Below are 21560 nucleotides of genomic sequence, written 5' to 3' on the forward strand. Positions count from 1 at the left end.
AAGGGACTGTTATACATGGTGTTGAAGAAATTACTAAGACTTGACTCCATACAATAAGACTCAGTTGAGTCAGATGGCTTACGTTAATGAAAGTTTATACATCAGATGAATACTCAGTGAGGAGACATGATTCAACATCACACTTCTGTACTCGTGTCTTGCTCAATCACATCTGCCGAACTTCTCGAAAGGCATCGCATATATCCTAAAAGACATTATCATTATCAGGGTCGTGTCACATTGACCCACCTAGACTAAACTGTGATGTCAATAACACTGGAGCAGACAACAAGTCTACCAAACATCCTTGCAGATATCAAGAAGAACAGTTGACACTCTGAGGCTGTACTTGGTGTTCTAATAACAGCTGAACTGTGTCAGGTCTGACTGACATTAGAGAACAGTGACTAAACCTAATGACATCTGTACATTATAATCTAAATAACTACAGAAATGCCACCACACGTGGATCCAGGACTTTTTTTTTTTGGCTTGAATTATTGCTTTCATTACCTGAGGTGTAAAATGATCTGACCTCCCTCTGTTTACAGTTTCTATCCCTTTATTGCGACCTTTCAAAGACCACAAATAGTTTCAGTTTATAATGTTTGCTTTGGTTGGGAAGAGTGGGAGCGGTAAGAGACAAGCGGGATAGGTTATTGTCAGAGCAGTTAACAGAAGCGTGGGAGTGCAGTTAGGTTCGATGTGACGTGTCAATTATTTCACAAAGCTACATAGGAGAGGTTGTCAGTTTTTGAAGCTTTTGTTTTTTGTATTTCTTTGATTTTTGGCCACAAAGTTGGAATAATATCTGCCATAGTTTGTGAAGGATCTTCCTGACTTTTTGGACTATTGGTTCTTTAGATAAAGGATTGGGATTTTTTCTTTTTCTTTTTTAAACATAAGCCTTTTCCTTTTGTTAATTTATTTATTTTTAAATCAATGCCGATTTACATCCCAGGTTGATCTGGAGATCTCAGGTTTTGAAAGCTGCCGTGCTCAAACTGAAGCAAAGTTCTTGTTACTAGACACAATAGTTATTGAAGAAGAAAATGGCCAATGGTGTCTTACGAGCGTATATAAGATATAAATTTGTCCTCATTATTTTGTCAGCTCAAGTAAAAAACCTGATTAAAGTGAAGGTCTTCTACATCATATGATGTAAGAGCAGTGAGTTGGATGTTGACATTGCGTCCTCACAGAAACCAAATAACCGTAATAAAAAATCCTGCGTCTCCATCAGAGCCATATAAACTGTCAATCATTAATCAGAACCTGAAAGGAAACTGTATCTTATTCCTGGCTACATAAGGAAGTGCTGCCTTGCGTCTTGAACCACCAGCATTTGAAGAAAGCACTCGGGTACGTGAAGTAAGTTTGACTTTCAGCAGTTCAATAGTTGATCTCTTTTGAACATCAATTATCTTATACATGTCAATACTCAGGGTTTAGCAAAAGCATTGTTCGTTCAGGCTTTATATTCAACAGCAGAGTGATACCACCGTTGTAATAATCAAATAGATTTTATTTTATTCTGATGTAAGATTTCTGTCTTATTCTATTTTGTATGTTTTTGGATTCCCTCCGCTTACGAGGCTCATAAAAACTGTTAATTCTACTTTGTGTGTTTAACCGAAGCTAAAAGGCAAAAAAACGATTCAGTGCTGCTTAATGTGAACTTTAAATAAACCTTTTGAGCTGTTACATAAAATCAGACATGTACGCACATGCTGATTTACCATTCAACAACAAAAATAACAATAGAAAAGAAATGAATTGATTGCTGTTTGGTCTTTATTTATATATATATAATGCTGTCACATTTAAATAATATGTTGTTTTCTCACCTGAACACCTGTATCTGTGTGTGCTCTCAGAGGAAGGAGGTGCAGGTGCTTGTTTTCCATGTAACCAGGTGACAGGAGAGCATGGGCAAATAAACTACCTGCAAGAGAGAAAGAGTGTGAGTGAGCAGCAGCCACAGAGATCCACCGTGCTGGATATGAGTTTTGATTCTGAAGTGATATCAATGATCTCGTCTACCTGGCTCTGATCTCTCCGAATGATGACCGGTCTGGGTGGGATCAGAACTTCCTTGGTAACCTGAAGCTCTTTCATGACTTCACCGATATGACATACCTGGCTCACACGGCCCATGCCCAGCTCTTGGCCCTGTGGTTGAGCTGCATGGGCTGGACCCTCACGGTTGTGGCCATGGGACTGATCCAGTGGAGGGTTTGGCATGTGTCTGACATAGAGGTCATCAACTCTGGGGTGGCCTGGGTTGGCATCTGGAGGGCCTGCTTCAACAGCCACACCCTGGTGACACCCAGCTTTAGGGTTATGCACTGCCAGTTCATCAGCCTGACCGAGGCCTTCACACCCCCGGAGATCGTGGCAGGTCAGGTCCTCATGCTCCTGTCTCTGTTCGTGGGGATTTGTGGAAACGCTGGTGGAGTTTATTCCCTGAGAAATGTCTACTTTGGGATGGAGAAGAACTCCCCGATTCGTTTGGCGTTCTTTATCTCTGGTGTGCTGTGTCTTTTGGCATCAGTGATGGCACTGATACCTCTCCTGTGGAATATACACTCAGTGGTTACCAATCAGACCATAAAGTTTCCCCCTGAGTTTAAAATGCCCCCAGCTCCTGATTCTCAACAGGTGGGGCACGGCATCGGGGTTGGGTTAGTGGGGAGCGTCCTGTTGATAGTCTCTGGGATTGTTTTCTGTACCTACAGGTTACCTGTGAGGTCACAGCATACAAGCCAGCAGACTTTGAGGAAAGAAGTGAACCTGGACTGCTCTTCACCCGCAAAGTCTGGGACTGACAGCTCGGTGGTGTTAACAAACGTCACAAGTAAAGATAACCCAGCGTTTGAGTCTCATGAACACTTGTGATTAGCCTGACTTGTGTTTGAATGAGAAAAACAGAACAGAGAACAATCATCTGGTGTACACTTTTCCTTCAGAAAATTAAGATTGCACTGAAAAAGAAAGAAATGCTATTTATAAAAAATATTATCAATGGTATTTATTTTTTTAAGTTTATGTATTAAGTTTAAAAAAAAATACAAATAGCTGACGTGTTGATATATCATCCATTATAACTTTAAGATATAAACTCTTGCAAATTAATTACATCTATAAGTGTATTTGGATGGCTAATTCAATATTCAAAGTGTGCAAATAAAGTGTGCACCCTACATGAAAGAACATTTTTACATCCATGCAAATAAAGTATGATGCAGCAGGAAATGTTCACTATGAGCCACCTCTTCATCAGGTTGCATCACACGACATATACTGTCATGAATGTTAAATTAACTAATATATCTTAAATATACATGAATTATTTTTAACAACTGTTGGCATAACGCTGCATGACTTTACAGTTATGTGTGATAAAGTGAAACTGAAGCTGTTTCTACAAAGTCTCGAAAGTTTATACAATAACATGTAGTGCCTCTGACTTCAATAATTTACATTTTTTAAAATGTTGTGTTTTATCTTTTTTTTTTAAATAAAAGAAAACATTCACTATGTAGGAAAACAACTGTTGTCTAGTTATAATCTCAAGCTGCTGGATGTGGACACACAACTTTATCCAAGGGACTTAAATTAAAGATACGAGAGGAAATCCACAATAAAATGAACAAATTCCTTTTTCTTTTCTTAAATATTTTATTCAAAAAAAGCAAAAAGATCATCTCGAGAATTTCAAACCATCTGTATCAATGTTCCTCTGATAGTGAACAGTTCCTTCCCCTCACTGAGATCAGTGGTGTGGCTCAAATCACAGCCTTTTCCTGCCTGGGGGGTGGGGGGGGTTCACCTGCCGTTCACTGACGCATGATGGAAAAATTATAACAGTCAGGTTGAGAAAGTCAAATTCAGAAAATGTTTAACCTTTAAGGACAATTGTAATGTTTATTTTATTGTACACACCTCTGGAAGTGACACTTAAAGACAATAGCAATTATTACTCAAGTGCTACTAAATTTGATTAAGGAAAGGATCATTAAATCATTTATTTGGATCCTTTTCTCAGAGAGTGTGTGTGTGTGTGTGTGTGTGTGTGTGTGTGTGTGTGTGTGTGTGTGTGTGTGTGCGCGTTTGTGTGTGTGTGTGTGTGGGGGGGGTCATATATGGCAGTAGAGAAAGCTAATAGTGTCCCAGAGGTGCAGCTCAACTATTGTCCTCGGCAGATTTAACCTGACGTTTTGAGTGTTTGTGAGGAATGAAATAACCACGCTGTCACACATCCACATTTGTAGTTGGTTATTCCATTCTTCAGGAGTGAAGCATCTGATCATGCAAGCATCTATGTTTCTTGTTTACGGTCCCATTCTAATTACAAAGATGACACAGTTTGGGGCTGTTCTTTTGAGGAACTTCTTACAGTACACAGACTAAGAGTTCATTCCAAAAAGAAAAAGAAAAGTTTCTAAAACAAGCGCTGACACAAACGTGTAACAAGTCACTGTTCATAGATGACCATTTCCAAGATTTCCCCTTGAACAAACTGCAGAAGGACATATTCCACCAAGTTTAAACACTCTGTTAGCAAGCAAAATATTTGCATTAAGGGTATATATATTTAGATATATCATTACAGAATGACTCCCTCGAATATCAATTAGAGACGACAAAGAAGAAACATATGGCATATCATTCAAACACACTAATACTGAATACAACATATACAAGTAAAGCACATTTACCATTTAAAAAATGTGTTCTCAAATATTACCACATCAGGTCAACTCTGATCGTAATTTTACAATTTGATGAGGGTGCAGTTGTTCAAACATGGCACACAGAGACTGTTATTTGCAAATGATTCAAATCTTAAGAATCAAATGTTGACAAACTCATATTCATGTTCTGCCGCATTGATGTAGACAGCCCAGAAATCCCGCTGTTAAGATATGTGGAATGACCTGCTTAGCGTGCAAATACCTGTCCTCTACCCCTGACTCAGTGAATTAAACTCCTCTGTTGACCCAATTAAAAACATGCAGACTTCTTTTTCAATATCCTACACAAGGGAACTAGAAGTCTGCCTTTGTCATGACTATTATGAACAAATAGCGCATACAAAAATCATATTCTGACATTATCTGCACAGCTGATACTGCTTTGCTCCAGCCTCCCCAAACACTAAGGTCATAAGGACTTGTGTGCTCTTAATTGCAGATTCCAAGTGTTCTCAAGTGGCTCCAATAATCAAGATTTGCTTCATGATCATCTGTTCTTAAAGCTTTAGCATTTTCAAGCACTTCAAGTTCAGATATCCACAAATTCACCGTAAGTTTTGCTTCAAAGGTGCATGATTACACTATTCTGAAACCATTAAGAACAGAGCTACTTTGTGCCAAACAGGAGAGATCACATCTGGACATGACCAACATCATGACATGTTTTTGATTCAATTAAACAGACAGAAAAAGCAAACATAATACACACATTATTCAATGTAAATTTGGGTGTGACACTCATGTTGAAATCTATTGCTCTGGTTAACAGCATGAGCATCCCTGCGCTTCAGAAACCCGCCATCTTTTTCATTGTCCTTACCTCAGTCTGTTCATCTCCCTGTCCTCTCCAATGGAAGCCCTGATAGAGTCAGTTTTGATCCAGATGGTTTGAAACCGAACAAAAATACGCACATACATACAAAATAAAATATAAAATAAGAAAAAAAGATTTAGAAATGCAGGAGGTTTAATCATTCCAAAGTCCGCCGGTCTGTTCTTGATAAACCTCGATGACGTCCTCGTCCTCCATCCCCAGCTGACATAAACAAACAACAGTGATGCATGTTTTACTGACAAAGGCAAAACAAAAGATTTTACTTCTAACTATATTCTATTTTTCTAAATCGCATTCACAACTTTAAATTTTCATTTAAAGGTTATTTTCCATGTACAGGGTGCAACATTTGAAATACACAAATAACTATGCTCGAGATCAATAGAAAAGGACAAAGGGAAGGCCAAGTCAAGAGAGACAAGTTTACCTCTTTTGGAGTTTGGTTGTCTGAGATTCTTTGTCCCTCAAACAGGAACCTTAGCGTGCTGGCTGGGACACCCTGTAAGAAAAAACATTTATATGACAATGAGCGATTATGTCTTTAAGTACTGTTGTAACTTCACAACTATGACAAAAGTAAATTTTTAATCCCGGAACCTAACTAAGGAGGCCTTACTCAGAGCTTCATTTATGGCATAAAGTAAAACTTCTGTCAATCAGTGACAAGGAGGGGCAGATGTAATTTCCTTGTTACCTGTCTCTGGCTGTAAGACTCCTTCAGCTTCTTCAGATGTGTCGTCATTTTCACCTTAAAGTGGATTTCACTGCTGTCCTGTGGGCACAAGGAAAAAGGGATGATGGAGTGCAGCCAAATTATATCGTCATATCTTTCTTTAAAACCAGATCATTTACAGGCAGCTGTTCAGTTCAGACTGTATAGAGGCTAATATATTGTTCAGGCAAGGTAAGTTTATTTATAAAGCACCTTTCAGACACCAGGCAATTCAAAGTGCTTTAAAGTTTGCAGGCACAAAAAGCATTTCAAACAGTTCATTAAATAATATTTTGGGTGTGCAAAGAGCAGGGGTGGGCAACTGGCGGCCCGGGGGCCACATACGGCACCCATCAACCCTCAAAGTGGCCCTCAGGTCATTTTTTACGTAACGATTAATTGGAAAACATGACAAAATCTGCCATGAAATCATCTAAACCAGAAATATGTCCTTAATAATATTTGATCACTGGTATATTTTGAGACATAATTGACTTTAATCGTTTTTGTATCCTACAGTTTGGCCCTCTGGCAGTGAGAATTAAACAAATGTGGCCCTTGCTGTGGCCAAAGTTGCCCATCCCTGGCATAGAGGAAATACATTTCTACAGAATGCATACACCATTTACACAAACTATACATGTTTGTGTGATCAAGTTGTAAGAACATGTAAACATGCATAACATGTGTGCACATGTTTACATCATAGATCTTTCCTCAGGTGTTACAGGTAAACATCCCAATAGCAAACATAATCTCCTAAACATCATGTAGTAATGCTGTCATTTAAACATGATTAAAAATGTTGAAGATGAAGCTGGACATGACATTGACCTTGAATATAATTTCAGAAAGTTACAATTTAACTTGATTCTAGTTACATCTGATATAAATACTGTATAACTAGATGTTTGGTTTTTTTTCAAAAATATTTTTATTGTACTTTTAACTTTTAAACACACATACAGACAATTCAAACAGTACAACAGAACAAACAACACACACTGGCCACAAATTAAATTTCTCATCTATATCTCAGACACATGGCACACCCCATACATCATAGACAAAACAGTTATGCCTGTAACCACAAAGTATGCAAAGTATGGCACAAAGAATGCCACGGCATCCAAGCTTGTGCAGGAAACAGTGTATAATATCCACAGTTAACAAGTGAGGCAGCACCTCTTTTTCTTTTACATTGAAAAATGTTTAACATTAAAAGCAATGTCTTTTAAGCAAGATTAGAAAACAACGCATCAAATAAATAAAAAATAATAATAATAATAACAAATGTTGAATACATTTAAAAATACAAAATAAAAATTTTATGACCCAAAAATATCCCTTTGTCTGTTTTCTGGGCTGTAATCCATCATTCCCTTTAGTACAGAATTTGCAAGTCTTTTACCACTATATCTAAAGAAGGGTGTCCAAATTTCCAAATAACTAGATGTTTTATTGTTGTCCTTTGTTTTGAGATTGTAAATATCTTAGCTCAACATGCAAGACAACCTTTTTTGTAATAACAGGGTCATTATAAGCTCTGTCTATATTAAACAACGAATTGATTCCTGCACATGTACCAATTATGAGAAGGCAATCAAACCATTCGTATATACAGAATAGTTATAGATCATCATCATTCAAAAGACATCTCTAAATAACCAAAAAGCCTAACAAGAGTTCTGCCTGATGTGAGCAGACAATTCCACATTTTAGGTTTAATGCTGCTATAGTGACACTGATCCATTGTCCTTGTTTTCAAACGTACCTGACCAATCACTTTTAATTTGATGTACTCTCCATCCTTCTTATCCCCCCCGTCTTGGCTGGATGGTTTTGTCTCCTTAAAAGCAACAGAAACAGGAAAACTTCAGCAGCAGAAAGCATTTTAACGCACCATGTATATTAAAGTAGAGTAGGCCTGAAGGCTCAAATCAGCTGATTTAGCAAACACTGACTGAGGAATATATGTTTCAACTTCTACGTGTTGGTATCAATTCATACTGTGCAGCTGGTCTCTGAAAATGAACTAAAATCAAAGTTAACTGAGAAGCTAAAGAGACAAATAATCAGTGAGTTTTTGGCCTGAAGCTACACGAGCTAACAGTTAGCATCTTAAACCACCAGCTACGAGGCAGCAACCACAAAAACATTCTCTTCTTTGCCTTTTTTAATTTCGTGATAACTTAAAACACAACGGCATTTGTATAGTCAGCGTCCTACCGTATCTGACATGTTTTTCCTCTGCGTATGCAGTTAAAATAAAGTGACAATAAGACGTAGCTAACGTTCAGCTTTCAGTCGCTGCTCAAGCTGGATGTTATGAGAAATCGCCAGCAACCGGAAGTGACGTGATGAGTAGCTTCTTTCAAAATAAAACCCGCCTAGCGAAAACAGATTGACAGTAAGTAGTTTTTTGTGCAGTTCACTTCTCATAGAAACGATGTCCACAAATATTTTTTAGAATTATGCACATTTACAGAATAAATTGCCTGTATGAATTCCAAAATGATAAAGAACTCGCATGGACTTTTAAAAAATTATAGGTGTTTGATGCTTTATTAATTACCCACTTTATAAATTAGACTATCCGTACTTTCATTATTGCGATGTGGTGGAATTTAATTTAGCCTTTAATGGGCTCGAGTTATCAAAATAAAAAAAACAACAATAATTCTCAATGTAACAATAAAAGCTGAAATTTGTTAATCTCTTTGAAAATGCTAAATTCTATATATAAGACACAAAAATATATGTATTTGACAGGTGTGATTTAAATAGACGAAGCGACATATTTCCCTGACATCACAGCTTGTGTTTTTGTTGGATTCTGACAACGAGGTTTGGAAGACGAGACCTGTCAAGTTAATCAGGACAGAGACAAGACATTTCCGGTTACTAACTGTCACTATAAAACCACGAGATGTGAAACTATAGGGGGGAGTCCCAACGCTAGCGATGTTATGATTTTATTTTGTTAGGAAAATCCCTCCACTTCCGGTATCCGTTTGTAGTTTTTCTCGGTCGCTTAACAAAAGTGAGGAAACAGCGAACGAAGCCGCCGTCAACCAATCTGTAGAGTGCAACAAAATGAAAGCTCGCGAATAATTTTGTGTTTTTATCACCGCACGGACGCAGAGCTACACTGCCGGATGCGTCCGTTGTTGTTATTTGCTGCCTGAAAAGATCCACGGGGGCTGAAACAGTCAGTCGTCGGGCCTCGTCGTCGTGGCCCAGCAGGACTCGAGTGAAGTTGGGAGCTGACTACCAAACTTCTGCTTCCTCCAGCGACCTCCGCAGGGCCCGGGGCTCCTGTCACCGGCCCTGTGAGTGAGGAATCGAACATAGATTGAATCAAGTACCAGGTAAGATACAGATAGCCGTGTTGGTGTAAACATTACGACTCCCCGGAGCTTTTTAATGGTCGCACTGTGCGGTGGGGTTTTGCATAGCTGTGAGGCTAGTTAACTTTAGCATTAGCTTAGCTACACAACTTCCCTTAGCCTGACAGCTACACACGGAACTATCGGAATATGTGTCGCTAAGTGTGCGTTTTGATCATTACCTCAGGGGTTATTAATTCAGGACATTATTGCGTCGCTCTTAATGCCACATTGACTTGCAACAGTTGTAAGTAAAGCCTGCGTTGCTACAAAGCTAACGCTAGCCAGTTAATTGAAAGCTAATTATATATTACAGGAGGCCACAATAGTGACTGTTGTTTTTATCAACTTTGCTGTGGTCAGGTGATGTAAGCAAGCTTCATATTGTGGTTTAAATAGGAGGTTATTTTTGAAGAATAATCCCAAATGCTAAATGTTAAATATCAAAGTCCATTATCATTGTCATATTTAATTTACAACCATTTACGACTCTGTTTTTGCACATTTACATTTAATCTTCCATATTTAATTTACAACCATTTATTACTCTGTTTTTACACATTTACATTTAATCTTTCATATTTAATTTACAACCATTTATTACTCTGTTTTTACACATTTACATTTAATTTACAACCATTTATTACTCTGTTTTTACACATTTACATTTAATTTACAACCATTTATTACTCTGTTTTTTCACATTTACATTTAATCTTCCATATTTAATTTACAACCATTTATTACTCTGTTTTTTCACATTTACATTTAATTTACATCCTTTTATTACTCTGTTTTTACACATTTACATTTAATTTACATCCATTTATTACTCTGTTTTTACACATTTACATTTAATTTACATCCATTTATTACTCTGTTTTTTTACATTTAATTTACATCCTTTTATTACTCTGTTTTTACACATTTACATTTAATTTACATCCATTTATTACTCTGTTTTTACACATTTACATTTAATCTTCCATATTTAATTTACAACCATTTATTACTCTGTTTTTTCACATTTACATTTAATTTACATCCTTTTATTACTCTGTTTTTTCACATTTACATTTAATTTACATCCTTTTATTACTCTGTTTTTACACATTTACATTTAATCTTTCACATTTAATTTACAACCATTTGTGACTCTGTTTTTGCACATTTACATTTAATCTTTCATATTTAATCTTCCTATTTAAGACTAGTAATGCTTAGTTAAATCCTGGTTGTATATATTCACATTCTTAGTTTTGATATTTTTAGTACTTATTTACTTGTATTTAATATTATATTATGTTTAGATTTGCTAACATTGTGTTTTTTTTTTGTTTTTTTACTCATATTGTGTGTTTGGATAACCTACTGCTGTAACGCCACAATTTCCCAGTTTGGGATCAATAAAATAATTATATTCTATTCTATATATTACATGATGGTTCTGTCAGATTGTACATCTTCAAGTGGTGATGAAATCAGTGATTATTATAGACTCTCATCAGCAATATTCAATCAGCTGCTAATCAGCAGAGGCCATCTTCCCTGTCCAGACTTCAATTTCCAGACTGAGTGTCTTCAGACTGTTAGAAAGTCAATGTCCCCTCTGTGGTATGGAAACATTCAGACTTAATACTACTTACAATTAATATATTTTGTCATAACAACCAGCCGTGATTGTGCAGACGAAACACCAGTAGTACAGTTTTGTAAAACCCCACCAGTTATTACATTTACTCTAACAAATAAAAAAAGCTGCGTCCCCAGTTTTATTTATTCTAGTGGCATAGGCACAATGTTTGAAACATATGAGAAAAAAACTCAAAAGTGACACACTAAAGTATACAATATTATTGCAAAGTATTATGCATTAATTACCCGACCCTGTGAAGAAAAGGCACTGTTTATAAATCTGCTGATCAGCCAGTAGCTTCAGGCTCTAACTCGTGTCCTGATCAACTGCATGTCAGGATTTATGTTGTCATTTTCTCTGTTGCAGGAGAAAGGAATCCCTTTGATGGGAGAATCCTCTTTCCTGGCCTCCTGGGTCAATCGCTGTGCCATGATGATGGGTATGTGTGTGTTTGTGTTTTTAAGATAGTGTTTCTATTTGACAGAAAGCCAGCTTCCTCTTTTGTCATACCTTAAAACCCAAAGCATGTTTTCTTTCTTTCTTCAACAATGGCTCTTTGTACTTCAAAGTAAGTTGCATTGTAATATGTTACTTCAGTGGATCTTGAAGGACAACTAAATGCGTTTGATACTGCAGGTATTTAACAGTCTCAAATTGCATGAGGACTTTTGATATGATAAGTTTTCTTATTAAGGCAAGTAATGACATTTGTAATAGTGCATATTAATTCAGACTAATAAAAAGGCTATTTTAGTCACTCATTCATTTTTAAAATATGCTTGTTTTTAATCTAAAACATTTATGAAACTGAAATCTTTTTGTGGCTCAGATGAGCAGGAGGCGCTGAACTCAATCATGCAGGACTTGGCCGAACTACACCGCTCTAGCCGACCTGCAACGTTCCTGTCGGACTTGGGAAAACCCAAAGCCTCTTCGCCCAAGAACCAGGTAACCATCAGTTACTATTCTGACCTGATAAGGACATAATTTAAAGTTTGAATTTACCATATCCTCATTATTTACATATTGTTAAACTGCTGTTACTTGAACTAAATGAAGATCTGTCACGGTTAGTAGTTGAAGTGATCAAATCTTGCAAATAAATGGTGGTTAATTTAGAAAACAGGTTTTGGTTTAAGAAATAATAAACTGCAGTGCTTCTCTCTGTAGTTCTTAGTGAAATAAATAAATCTTACACCCTTTTTATGTATTTTTTAAAGTATGATGCCTTTAAACAAATATTGCCTTCTGTTCCATAGAACGATGTCAGAGTGAAGTTTGAGTTCAAAGGGGAGAAGAGGTGAGGCTTTAGCATCATGTATCACTTTAATGGAGTCAGCGCACACCTGTAGATGTGTCCTAATGACCTCTGACTCCTCCTCTTCTTCTCTTTAGGATTTTGCAGTTCCCCCGACCTGTCAAGCTGGACGACCTGAGGGCGAAAGCAAAGGTGGCTTTCGGTCAGATGATGGACCTTCATTACACCAACAATGAGGTACGAGGCTAAAAGACATCACTGACCAGCTTATTGTTTAATGTCTGATATTGAAATAAAAGTTTATTTTCTTTGTTGCAGTTGGTGATTCCACTGACCACTCAGGATGACCTTGACAAGGCTGTGGAGCTGCTGGATCGCAGTGTTCACATGAAGAGCCTGAAGATCCTCCTGGTGCTCCAGACCTCCTCTCAGGTCAGTCGCTTTTTCATTTGTCTAATTTAATTCCCGTTTGACCTTTAAAGGTTAACCTAAGGCAGCTGTTTTCCCTTTGTTTCTACAGAACACGTCCTCCAATATGGACCTCTTGCCGTCCCACGAGGAGCTGGACAACACCGGATTCAGGCTGGCTGAGAAAAAGAGTATGCTGGGTTTGATAGGTGACTAATGTCTTATAATCAAACTGTTGCTGAAATGACTAAGATAGAAGGGCAAAACACGATTTCAAATATTCTATTAAAAGGAAAAAATTCAAGCGATTAATAGGTAACATTATTTTGACAAAAAAAAGGATTTTGAAAGTTTATTAAATAAATGTTAATCATACATTGAAATATTTCTCTGTGACCATCCTCAGGCTCTCATTCGACGGACCGCAGCTCTCCTCCTCCAGGATACATTCCCGATGCGCTGCAGCAAGTGGCGAGGAACGGCTCCTTCACCAGCATCAACAGCGAGGGAGAGTTTATTCCTGAGAGCATGGACCAGGTAAATTCACACTGGGCTTCAGTATTAATTACCCACAATGCACTGCATGCACCAGTGAAATTCGCTTGTGTTAAGTGTTATTCCGAGGCCAAGCTTAAATGTGTAAAACAAGTTTTTTTTTTGTTGACAATGGACATGCTCGTGTTTCTGATGATGATGTGAGTTATCTTTTTTCCCCTCAGATGCTCGACCCGCTGTCCATGAGCAGTCCAGAAAACTCAGCGTCTGGAAGTTGTCCCTCTTTAGACAGCCCACTGGACAGGTCAGGACCTGGATATCTTATACTTCATAATACTCAGATACTAGAAAGGTCTCTGTGGTTATTATTTATTGCTTAAAATACATTTCGATAAGACACATTTAAATGAATACAGTTGACATATAAGATGTGTGAAAGCTGTTTGCATTTACTTGAAATGTTCTAGTTTGGATATCAGCACATTTAGTCATTTTTTAATTTCTCCACATTACTTCAGTTTGATGATATTGTGTCTCAGTTTTCCAATAACAAAACTAGACACACAAAGAAGGAAAAAGACAAACATGAGGAAAGTTATTCAGCACATATGGATAAATTACCTTTGTGTTATTTCATAGTTTTTTTTTTTCTTGCTTTTGCGCTAGCGACTACCCGAAGTCCAGGATGCCTCGAGCGCAGAGCTACCCAGACAACCACCAGGACTTTCCAGGTAAATGTTTGATTGAAAACATTTAAGGAAAGGCCTTGATAACTTTTCACACGTTACCATTCTGTGTTTCTTCATCGTCCTTCTCCTCCGCTCTAGAGTACGATATCCCCGTGTTTGAGAAGTCGGGAAAAGGAGGAACATATCCTCGACGATATGGCATTCCTTTTGGCCTCCAGGATTACAGCGACGGTGAGACACTTTCTAAAGATCCCTAAACAGAAAGACGGTATAAAGTTAGAAGAAGTACTGTGGTATGTTTTATGAATATTGTGTCTTATTCCCTTCCTGTGTTTGGCAGGGAGGAAGACCTTCCCCCGGGCTCGGCGAACACAAGTTCATGGTTTCCGCTCGCCGGTAAACTTCAGCCCGACCGAGCAGTCGCCCAGCACCAGCAGCGGTAGCAGTGTCTTCACCCCTGACCTGGAGGAGGCCCCGGGGCCCGCCAGGAGGCCACGGAGGGGAAGCGACATTGAACCCAATCCTAACTCGGCTGCTCCTCCAACCCTGTCTGTGATGGACATCAGCCCGCCAAGCCGCTGTGAGTTCATCCTTGATTTTATTTGCTGGGAAAAAATTCCCAAAACATCTCAGCAGTCTGATTCAAGTTCTATTTTTCAGCTCCTCGTGCCCCAACCAACTGGCGGCTCGGAAAGCTCCTGGGTCAGGGCGCCTTTGGACGTGTTTTTCTCTGTTATGATGCCGATACTGGACGAGAACTGGCGGTCAAACAGGTCCAGTTTGACCCAGAGAGTCCAGAGACCAGCAAGGTGAGAGAGGAATGTTGATTATCACATACTGTACATATTTATTCATTAAAAGGTGAAAATAAGAGCAGAGCAGATATATCAACATCATGTTTTTTTCTGTCTTTTAGGAGGTGAGCGCGTTAGAGTGTGAGATCCAGCTCTTGAAGAATCTGTGCAATGAGAGGATTGTTCAGTACTACGGCTGCCTGCGAGACACAATGGAGCGGACACTCTCTATCTTCATGGAGTACATGCCTGGAGTGAGTACTCTGCCTTCAAGCCAAATCAATATAAACACTTTGGCTTACATTAGGATTCATTTTAAAATGAGGTATGACATGCACTAAAAACTAGAAAAGAAAGAATTGTTTTAAATATTTTTTATTATTAGGGCTCCATCAAAGACCAGCTGAAGTCATACGGGGCACTGACGGAAAACGTGACGCGCCGCTACACCCGGCAGATCCTGGAGGGGGTTTCCTACCTGCACAGCAACATGATTGTCCACAGAGACATCAAAGGTGATTTTGTTGGACGATTTATTCTGTTTAGCTGATCTGTTTTTCTCCTTCATCTCAGAATAAACAGAAAGTTGAGAACCGGTTGCAGCTGAATGACTTTCTCCTCTTTGCTCAGGGGCCAACATTCTTCGTGACTCGGTTGGTAACGTGAAGCTTGGCGACTTCGGGGCCAGTCGGCGGCTGCAGACCATCTGCCTGTCAGGAACAGGGATCATGTCTGTGACCGGCACCCCCTACTGGATGAGCCCAGAAGTGATCAGTGGAGAGGGCTATGGTAGGAAGGCGGACATCTGGTGAGTTGTGGACTTTGATATTTGATCTACCTGGATATCAGGGTGTAACCGAAGCTGTCCTGATCAGTTGGACTTCATAACAGCATGTTTAAATACGACAGCTCAAAGATATGTATCAGAGCTGCTGTGTCCTGATTTATTGTTTTACCTTCAGGAGTGTTGGCTGCACCGTGGTGGAGATGCTGACTCAGCGGCCCCCCTGGGCAGAGTTTGAGGCCATGGCAGCCATCTTTAAGATTGCCACCCAGCCCACGAACCCTGTGCTGCCTGCTCACGTGTCGGACCACTGCCGAGATTTCCTCAAACGGATTTTTGTAGAGACCAAGCAGCGGCCTTCTGCTGATGAGCTACTGAGGCACATCTTTGTACATTAACCCCCCCCCCCCTCCCTGCTCTGCCTGCCTGCTGTACAGCCAGATATGGCCTTACCTGACGGGGCATCCCTGCCTCTGAGCCCGCCCCTCCACCTCGGCGCTGAACCCATATTGGACTGACAGGACCTGGCTGGAAGAACTTGGGGGTTGTTGGCGGGAGGGTAGGGGGCATACCTGCTCCTCCCGTCTCTGTTTTTAAGAGACTGCCATAGAGAACATGAATTTTTATTTTATTTTTCTCCGCAAGTTGCACCTTAATTTGTCAAACATGGAGGAGTGGAGCACTTCCTCCTGAAAATGACTCTTTGAAAACGTCTCCTTTTTTATGTTTGTACGGTTTTTCTCTTGAAATCTATTTGGAGTGGGAACGTGTTGGTGTTGTGGACCTTCAGGAGGTGATGCCTGACTCTAGAGTAGCCCCGCCCCCCTCATCTTGCTGACCCGACCCCAGAATGTAGTCTCCTGCCAAAACCCAGAGCGACGGTGACCGTGATGACCTGAGCCCGCTGCTAAAGATGAATTGAAAACCCCAGATGCAGAGAACACTCCCTGAAAACAGTTTCCACTCTCCTGTCGTCGTCATGTTTCTGTTCTTAAAATGTCTCTCTGCTTTACTCTCTGTAAACTACCTTTCCTCCTCTTCCTCGCACATCTTTGCTCTTTGCCGTGCGTGTGCCTTTTCTGTTTGTTTGTTTCTTTATCGCAGTGTTGGAGTCGATCTGAGGTTATGGATGATATCTGTTATTTTTAGCTGCAAGGTTTCTCTACATTGTTTGCCTTCCAGCTGAACTGCCTTTTACCGTTAGCCCAAATCGAGCTGAAACGTCCGTTTCTGCCTTTTTCAGTAACAGGAACTCCTGTAAGCATCCTGATCCCACCTCAACTCATGCGGTTTGTTTGTCTGCTCGCTCTGGCTGCTAACCAAATATCTTCAGACTGGTCCTGCTGGTTTAATGGTGAACTGTAGATGGTGATGAACTGGGTAACTGGTACTAACACAGGGATTTGTATTCCTCCTTGTGCGACAGAAGTGTCCTGGTGATTTTATCTTACAATGCACCTTCTAAGTATTCAGTGATCAGACTGGTTGAGCTCTGAGATGGAGGAGTTATGACTTTATGGTTATTGGTTATCGTTGGCATGAATTGGTACATTCCTGGTACTCGTGCTGTTGTTTTTGCAGGTTCGTTCTGTAAACATTGTAGTGATTATTAATGGTGAGCAGAAGATTTCATATTAATTATTGGATAAAAAAGCAGTTGCCTTTACCAGCTCTCGAGGCAAGTCATCATGCACAAGCCAACCCCCAATCTCCATCATCTCTGAAGATGAAGATTCATTCATTCAAGTTATTTTTAATTGCACAATTGCACCCAAAATGTTTCTTTTTCCAGCTTCCCTAATGTGAGTCTTTGCTGTTCGTCTTCTTTTGGCTCTAAGAAGTTTGAAACGTTCTGCCTGACACACCAGATGGTTACGTAATGAAGTGAAGCAGGAGAGAAGCTCACAGCTGATTGGTCAGAGGTCTGGCTGTATGATGCTGTCCCGCTGTTTTAACTTGAGGAGCTGTCCTGGATGAATCAAACCAACAGTTGGCTCTTCTCTTTATTTCCTTTGCTGCTGCAGTCGGTACCTTTTTTTTATGTTTCCCAGTCGAGGCTTCTCTGTGCCACATTGGAGCGCTCCTGTTGTGTCTTGTTTGAGCTTATCTTTTATTTTTTTGCCTCGTGCACTCCTTCAGACGTTTACAGTTTCTCACAGCTGCTTTCATTTACAACAGACAGCTCTGTAGTCGCTGTTGTTGCCAAATCAAGACTTAAATCGTCACTTTAGTCAAAACACAAACGCTCCGTTCAACATGTGTCGTGTCCCGCTTGGATCTTGTTGTGGTTTCTTCTTGGGCCTAGCTTCCTTAACGTCTGTTTTTTGTTTTTTTTTGATTCATAGATGTTTCTCATTGCACCGGCTCCATAACTATGCACTGTAAGCCGCAAACTCACTGCACACACAAGATGGCAGGATGAAGTTTCTACAACCAGTAACTCTGATCCTTTCATAACACCACATGTTTTCAGCACTCCGTTGTAAAACGCTGCAGCTGCAGGACACCTTAACATGTATTTACAGAACTTAAGATGTGGAAAACGCCTCCACTTTAAGCCCTTAAACGGTACACAGTTAATCTGAAATATGAGTTGGTCGCTCTTCAGATGATGATTTTTTATTCAGAGCGGTTTCTTTTCATTTAAATGCAATAATTAATATTTGACCTACACAAGTTAACAGCTACAGAATAATGTTTCTGGCTCTTTCAGTCACTTCAGGTGCTTTCTTTGTTCTAGTAGTTTCTGAAGATGTGGATGTCTCAGACCCCCGTCACTACACCCACCGTGCTCTTTGGCTGCACTTATTCAAACTTCTTTAAATTCAGTCTCAAGTGACGCCGCCTCACACACTTAGTTTACTCCTGGATAACGCCGTTGGGTCAAGCTATGATGGAATGATGTTTTAATACTGGATATATTTGAGGATAATTAAGTTCACTGTACATAATGCAGCCATCACAGATGTGTTGTGTTCCTCCGTAACGCCTAATTAAGAATGTTATTTTCATACCATGTGATCAAAGAAATGGAGAGAGTTCTCAGTTGGAATATTTGCATTTAACTAAAAAAAAAAAAAGTTGAATTGTGAGCTTGATTTAAAAAAATAGCACTTAAGAGGATATTCTCATTTCATGAAAACGTTGTTGTTGTTGTAGTTCCCCACGGCAACCACCAGGTGTTAGTGACGCACCACAGTATCATCATTGCACATTTTTTTTTCAAAAGCAGCATTCAATTCTAGTTTTGAATAATTCTTCTGCTCTTACTGGTTTGTGTTTCTTCTTGAAAAACATTTGGTCTTCAGTCGGCCTTCATTGAACCTTCATCTCAACTGATGGTTCCCGTAAAAGCACTTCTTTAACGTTTGCTGCTCTGGTACATTTCCATCTGTGTGTCTGTGATTGGTCGATGGATCCACAGGTTGTAGAAACGTTTCTTCTTTGTCCCGGTGACTCTCGTCACTCAGTTTATGCATTTTTTTTAAATGGTACATGTCCAAAAATTAGCTAAAGAAAATGTGTTTTTAGTTTTTTTTTAAGAATCAGCCTTGTGTCATATCATTGGATGTTGAGTATGAGGCGGTGAACGGTAAACTGTCTGGTACAGATAGAGATTCAGTTGTAAACGCCGCCAGCACTGGTAACCCTTGATACGCACTACCATTATGCACTATCTATGATTCACTGATGTTTTTCTCGACCCCATTGTCGACTGTGCAGCTTCGTTCAGCGACCTTTTCTTTGCACATTTTTATTTTACCAGAAGTGTGATTGTGAACTGTGAGTGTGTGAGTGAATGTGTGTGTGTGTGTGTGTGTGTGTGTGTGTGTGTGTGTGTGTTAAAATGCGTGTCAGCATTGACTCAATACATGAATGTAATCTTTCAGTTTTTTTCACCGTCAGATGGCCTCGTTAACCACCGCTGATCAGGTCTCCGGTACCAGTATTTGTCACCTGCAGACGCCAAGATACACCTGTAGTTCTCTTTTTCGTATCTGAAGCCACTGCTGCCACTCCTGGTTGTGAACGTGTGTGCGCGTGCGTGCGTGCGCATGAGTGTGTGTGCGTGAGTGAGAGTTAAAAGTTTGTAAAAGTGCATTTACTGCAACTCGTGCTCTTTGGACACTGCACCCTTAATGCCTTGAGCATTCTGACTGTCGGGGTTGAAAACATTAAAATAAGGTTAAAAATAAAATGAAAAAATATCATGTACAAATGTATAAAAGAAAATGTAACCTTTTTCTAAAAAAAAAAAATCCACTTATATCCCACATGTTTGGTCTCTGTGTATTGTAAAAGAAGCCATGTTTATAATTCTAATTGGTTTGTGACCAATACGCCTGTTTATATCAGATCTGTATATCAGTGGTACGCATAATTTTTTAATATATATTTTTTATTTTACTTTTTTTTTAAATGGGAGATTTTATGCATGGTTGGGTCTTGAGAGACGCAGCGGTGCCGTCGAATGATTGCTGTTTTTTTGGCAAAAGTCTGGAGTATTGCAACAGCTCTGTGTTCATAATTAAAACAATTATGGCAAATAAAAGATATTTATTTCAAACTTTTGGTGTCGTTTTTTAAAACTGAAAGTGGGAAAACTTGCATGTAATGATTTGAAATAGAGTTCAACTTTAAAACTTCTTGTGTCTTTAAAAGAATAGAAAGAATTTGACAGTTTTATAAAAAATATTTGAAGCTTTTATTTTAAGTACCGGAAGTGTAAGTCTGCCAGATTCTGTCTAACTTTACACTACTTGTTGCCGTAAGAGCCGCTCTAGCTTCAGTCATGTGTCCATACTGCCCTCCAGTGGACAAAATTTGAAACTGCATGTGGTTTAATTTTTTTTCTTTCTCACTTTTGAGAGCGTAGTTAGCTCATTTATAAATATAGAAAAATGAAGCATTGACTATTCTGTCGACAATCGTAGGTATTTAATTTTATTTAAAGTAAAATTGGCTTCTTTTTAGACTATAAACTGTTCGTACATTGTCCCCCGTGAGCCCGAACTGGAAAAGTATTCGGTGTTTGATGAAAAAGCATAGTTAGGCTGCCATCTGGTGGACATGGTTGGTAACTGCAGTCAAACTATAATCAAGTTAGAGGAAGTTACATTTACCTGCTACTTCCGTTTTGACTTTTCTAAGTAAAACTTTCTGAATACTTTATTATTATTTATTTTTTTTAATTCATATTAAACTTAATTCGACGCTTTATGATTATTTTAAGTATATAACCGTCTCTGACTTGATTATTAGAAATTAGACGCTGAAAACAACCGTGGCCGAAAAAAAAAGCGGAAACGTTTTGTGGCTAGTTTACCAGATGACATGTTGTCACAATCCGGTATTTATTAATTTATTTAAATATTTTTACACAACAACCATCTTGCCTAATTTCCAACGTGGCAGGTATAATGTCTTTTAAAAGACGTAAAATCACATAAAAAACCATGATAAAGACAGAAGAAGAGTTATCTAAACGCCATTGCTCCCTTTTCTGCCCTCTAGTGGTCATTGTTAGGAACTACATCTGGGATTTATCAAGTCAGAATAATTTTGTTTAAATAATACTTAAATATATATTTCACTTATATCATGAACGATGTTAAGAGTTATGTGAGTGGCATAAACATAAAATATTCTAGTTATTTTGTCAATTCAAAGTTTTAATTTAAACGTGTTTTTCCGGTTCCGGACGGAGGAGTCACCCTGATTGTGTCTAGCTTTGCTTTTATGTTTATGTTTATTTATTTCTAAGTTTGTTTATTTCTAAGTTTATTTATTTATTTCTAAGTTT

General features: G+C 38.9%; 3 protein-coding genes across 4 annotated transcripts; 2 read left to right on the forward strand and 1 right to left on the reverse strand.

Annotated features, from left to right (window-relative positions):
- Positions 1-1267: 1267 nt before the first annotated feature.
- On the forward strand, positions 1268-3553 carry LOC109994762 (claudin-34). The gene is made up of 2 exons (XM_020648229.3): positions 1268-1371; positions 1878-3553. The coding sequence occupies exon 2, from the start codon at positions 2131-2133 to the stop codon at positions 2896-2898; it is 768 nt and encodes a 255-aa protein (XP_020503885.1). The 5' UTR covers positions 1268-1371; positions 1878-2130; the 3' UTR covers positions 2899-3553.
- A 108-nt stretch (positions 3554-3661) lies between these two features.
- Positions 3662-8678, reverse strand: sumo1 (small ubiquitin like modifier 1). 2 transcript variants are annotated; one of them, XR_002278430.3, is made up of 6 exons: positions 8534-8678; positions 8079-8153; positions 6287-6364; positions 6020-6091; positions 5578-5793; positions 3662-3842 (listed from the first exon to the last, which is right to left on the reverse strand). XR_002278430.3 is itself a non-coding variant. In XM_020648231.3 (5 exons), exons 1-5 carry the CDS (start codon positions 8543-8545, stop codon positions 5725-5727), a joined length of 306 nt encoding a protein of 101 aa, XP_020503887.1. In that variant the 5' UTR covers positions 8546-8678; the 3' UTR covers positions 4050-5724. The 2 variants fall into 2 exon arrangements, 1 of the variants encoding a protein (XP_020503887.1); XM_020648231.3 differs by lacking the exon at positions 3662-3842 and having other exon boundaries at positions 4050-5793.
- Positions 8679-9307: 629 nt separating this feature from the next.
- On the forward strand, positions 9308-20324 carry map3k2 (mitogen-activated protein kinase kinase kinase 2). Its single transcript, XM_065952093.1, has 17 exons — positions 9308-9675; positions 11696-11768; positions 12159-12277; positions 12589-12629; positions 12725-12824; positions 12906-13019; positions 13108-13204; positions 13402-13532; positions 13715-13794; positions 14157-14221; positions 14318-14410; positions 14520-14759; positions 14840-14988; positions 15096-15227; positions 15359-15488; positions 15604-15781; positions 15936-20324. The coding sequence occupies exons 2-17, from the start codon at positions 11714-11716 to the stop codon at positions 16153-16155; spliced, it is 1944 nt and encodes a 647-aa protein (XP_065808165.1). The 5' UTR covers positions 9308-9675; positions 11696-11713; the 3' UTR covers positions 16156-20324.
- The last annotated feature ends 1236 nt before the right edge of the window (positions 20325-21560 follow it).

The sequence above is a fragment of the Labrus bergylta genome, chromosome 24 (assembly GCF_963930695.1).
Source record: "Labrus bergylta chromosome 24, fLabBer1.1, whole genome shotgun sequence".
Taxonomy (NCBI): Eukaryota; Metazoa; Chordata; class Actinopteri; order Labriformes; family Labridae; genus Labrus; species Labrus bergylta.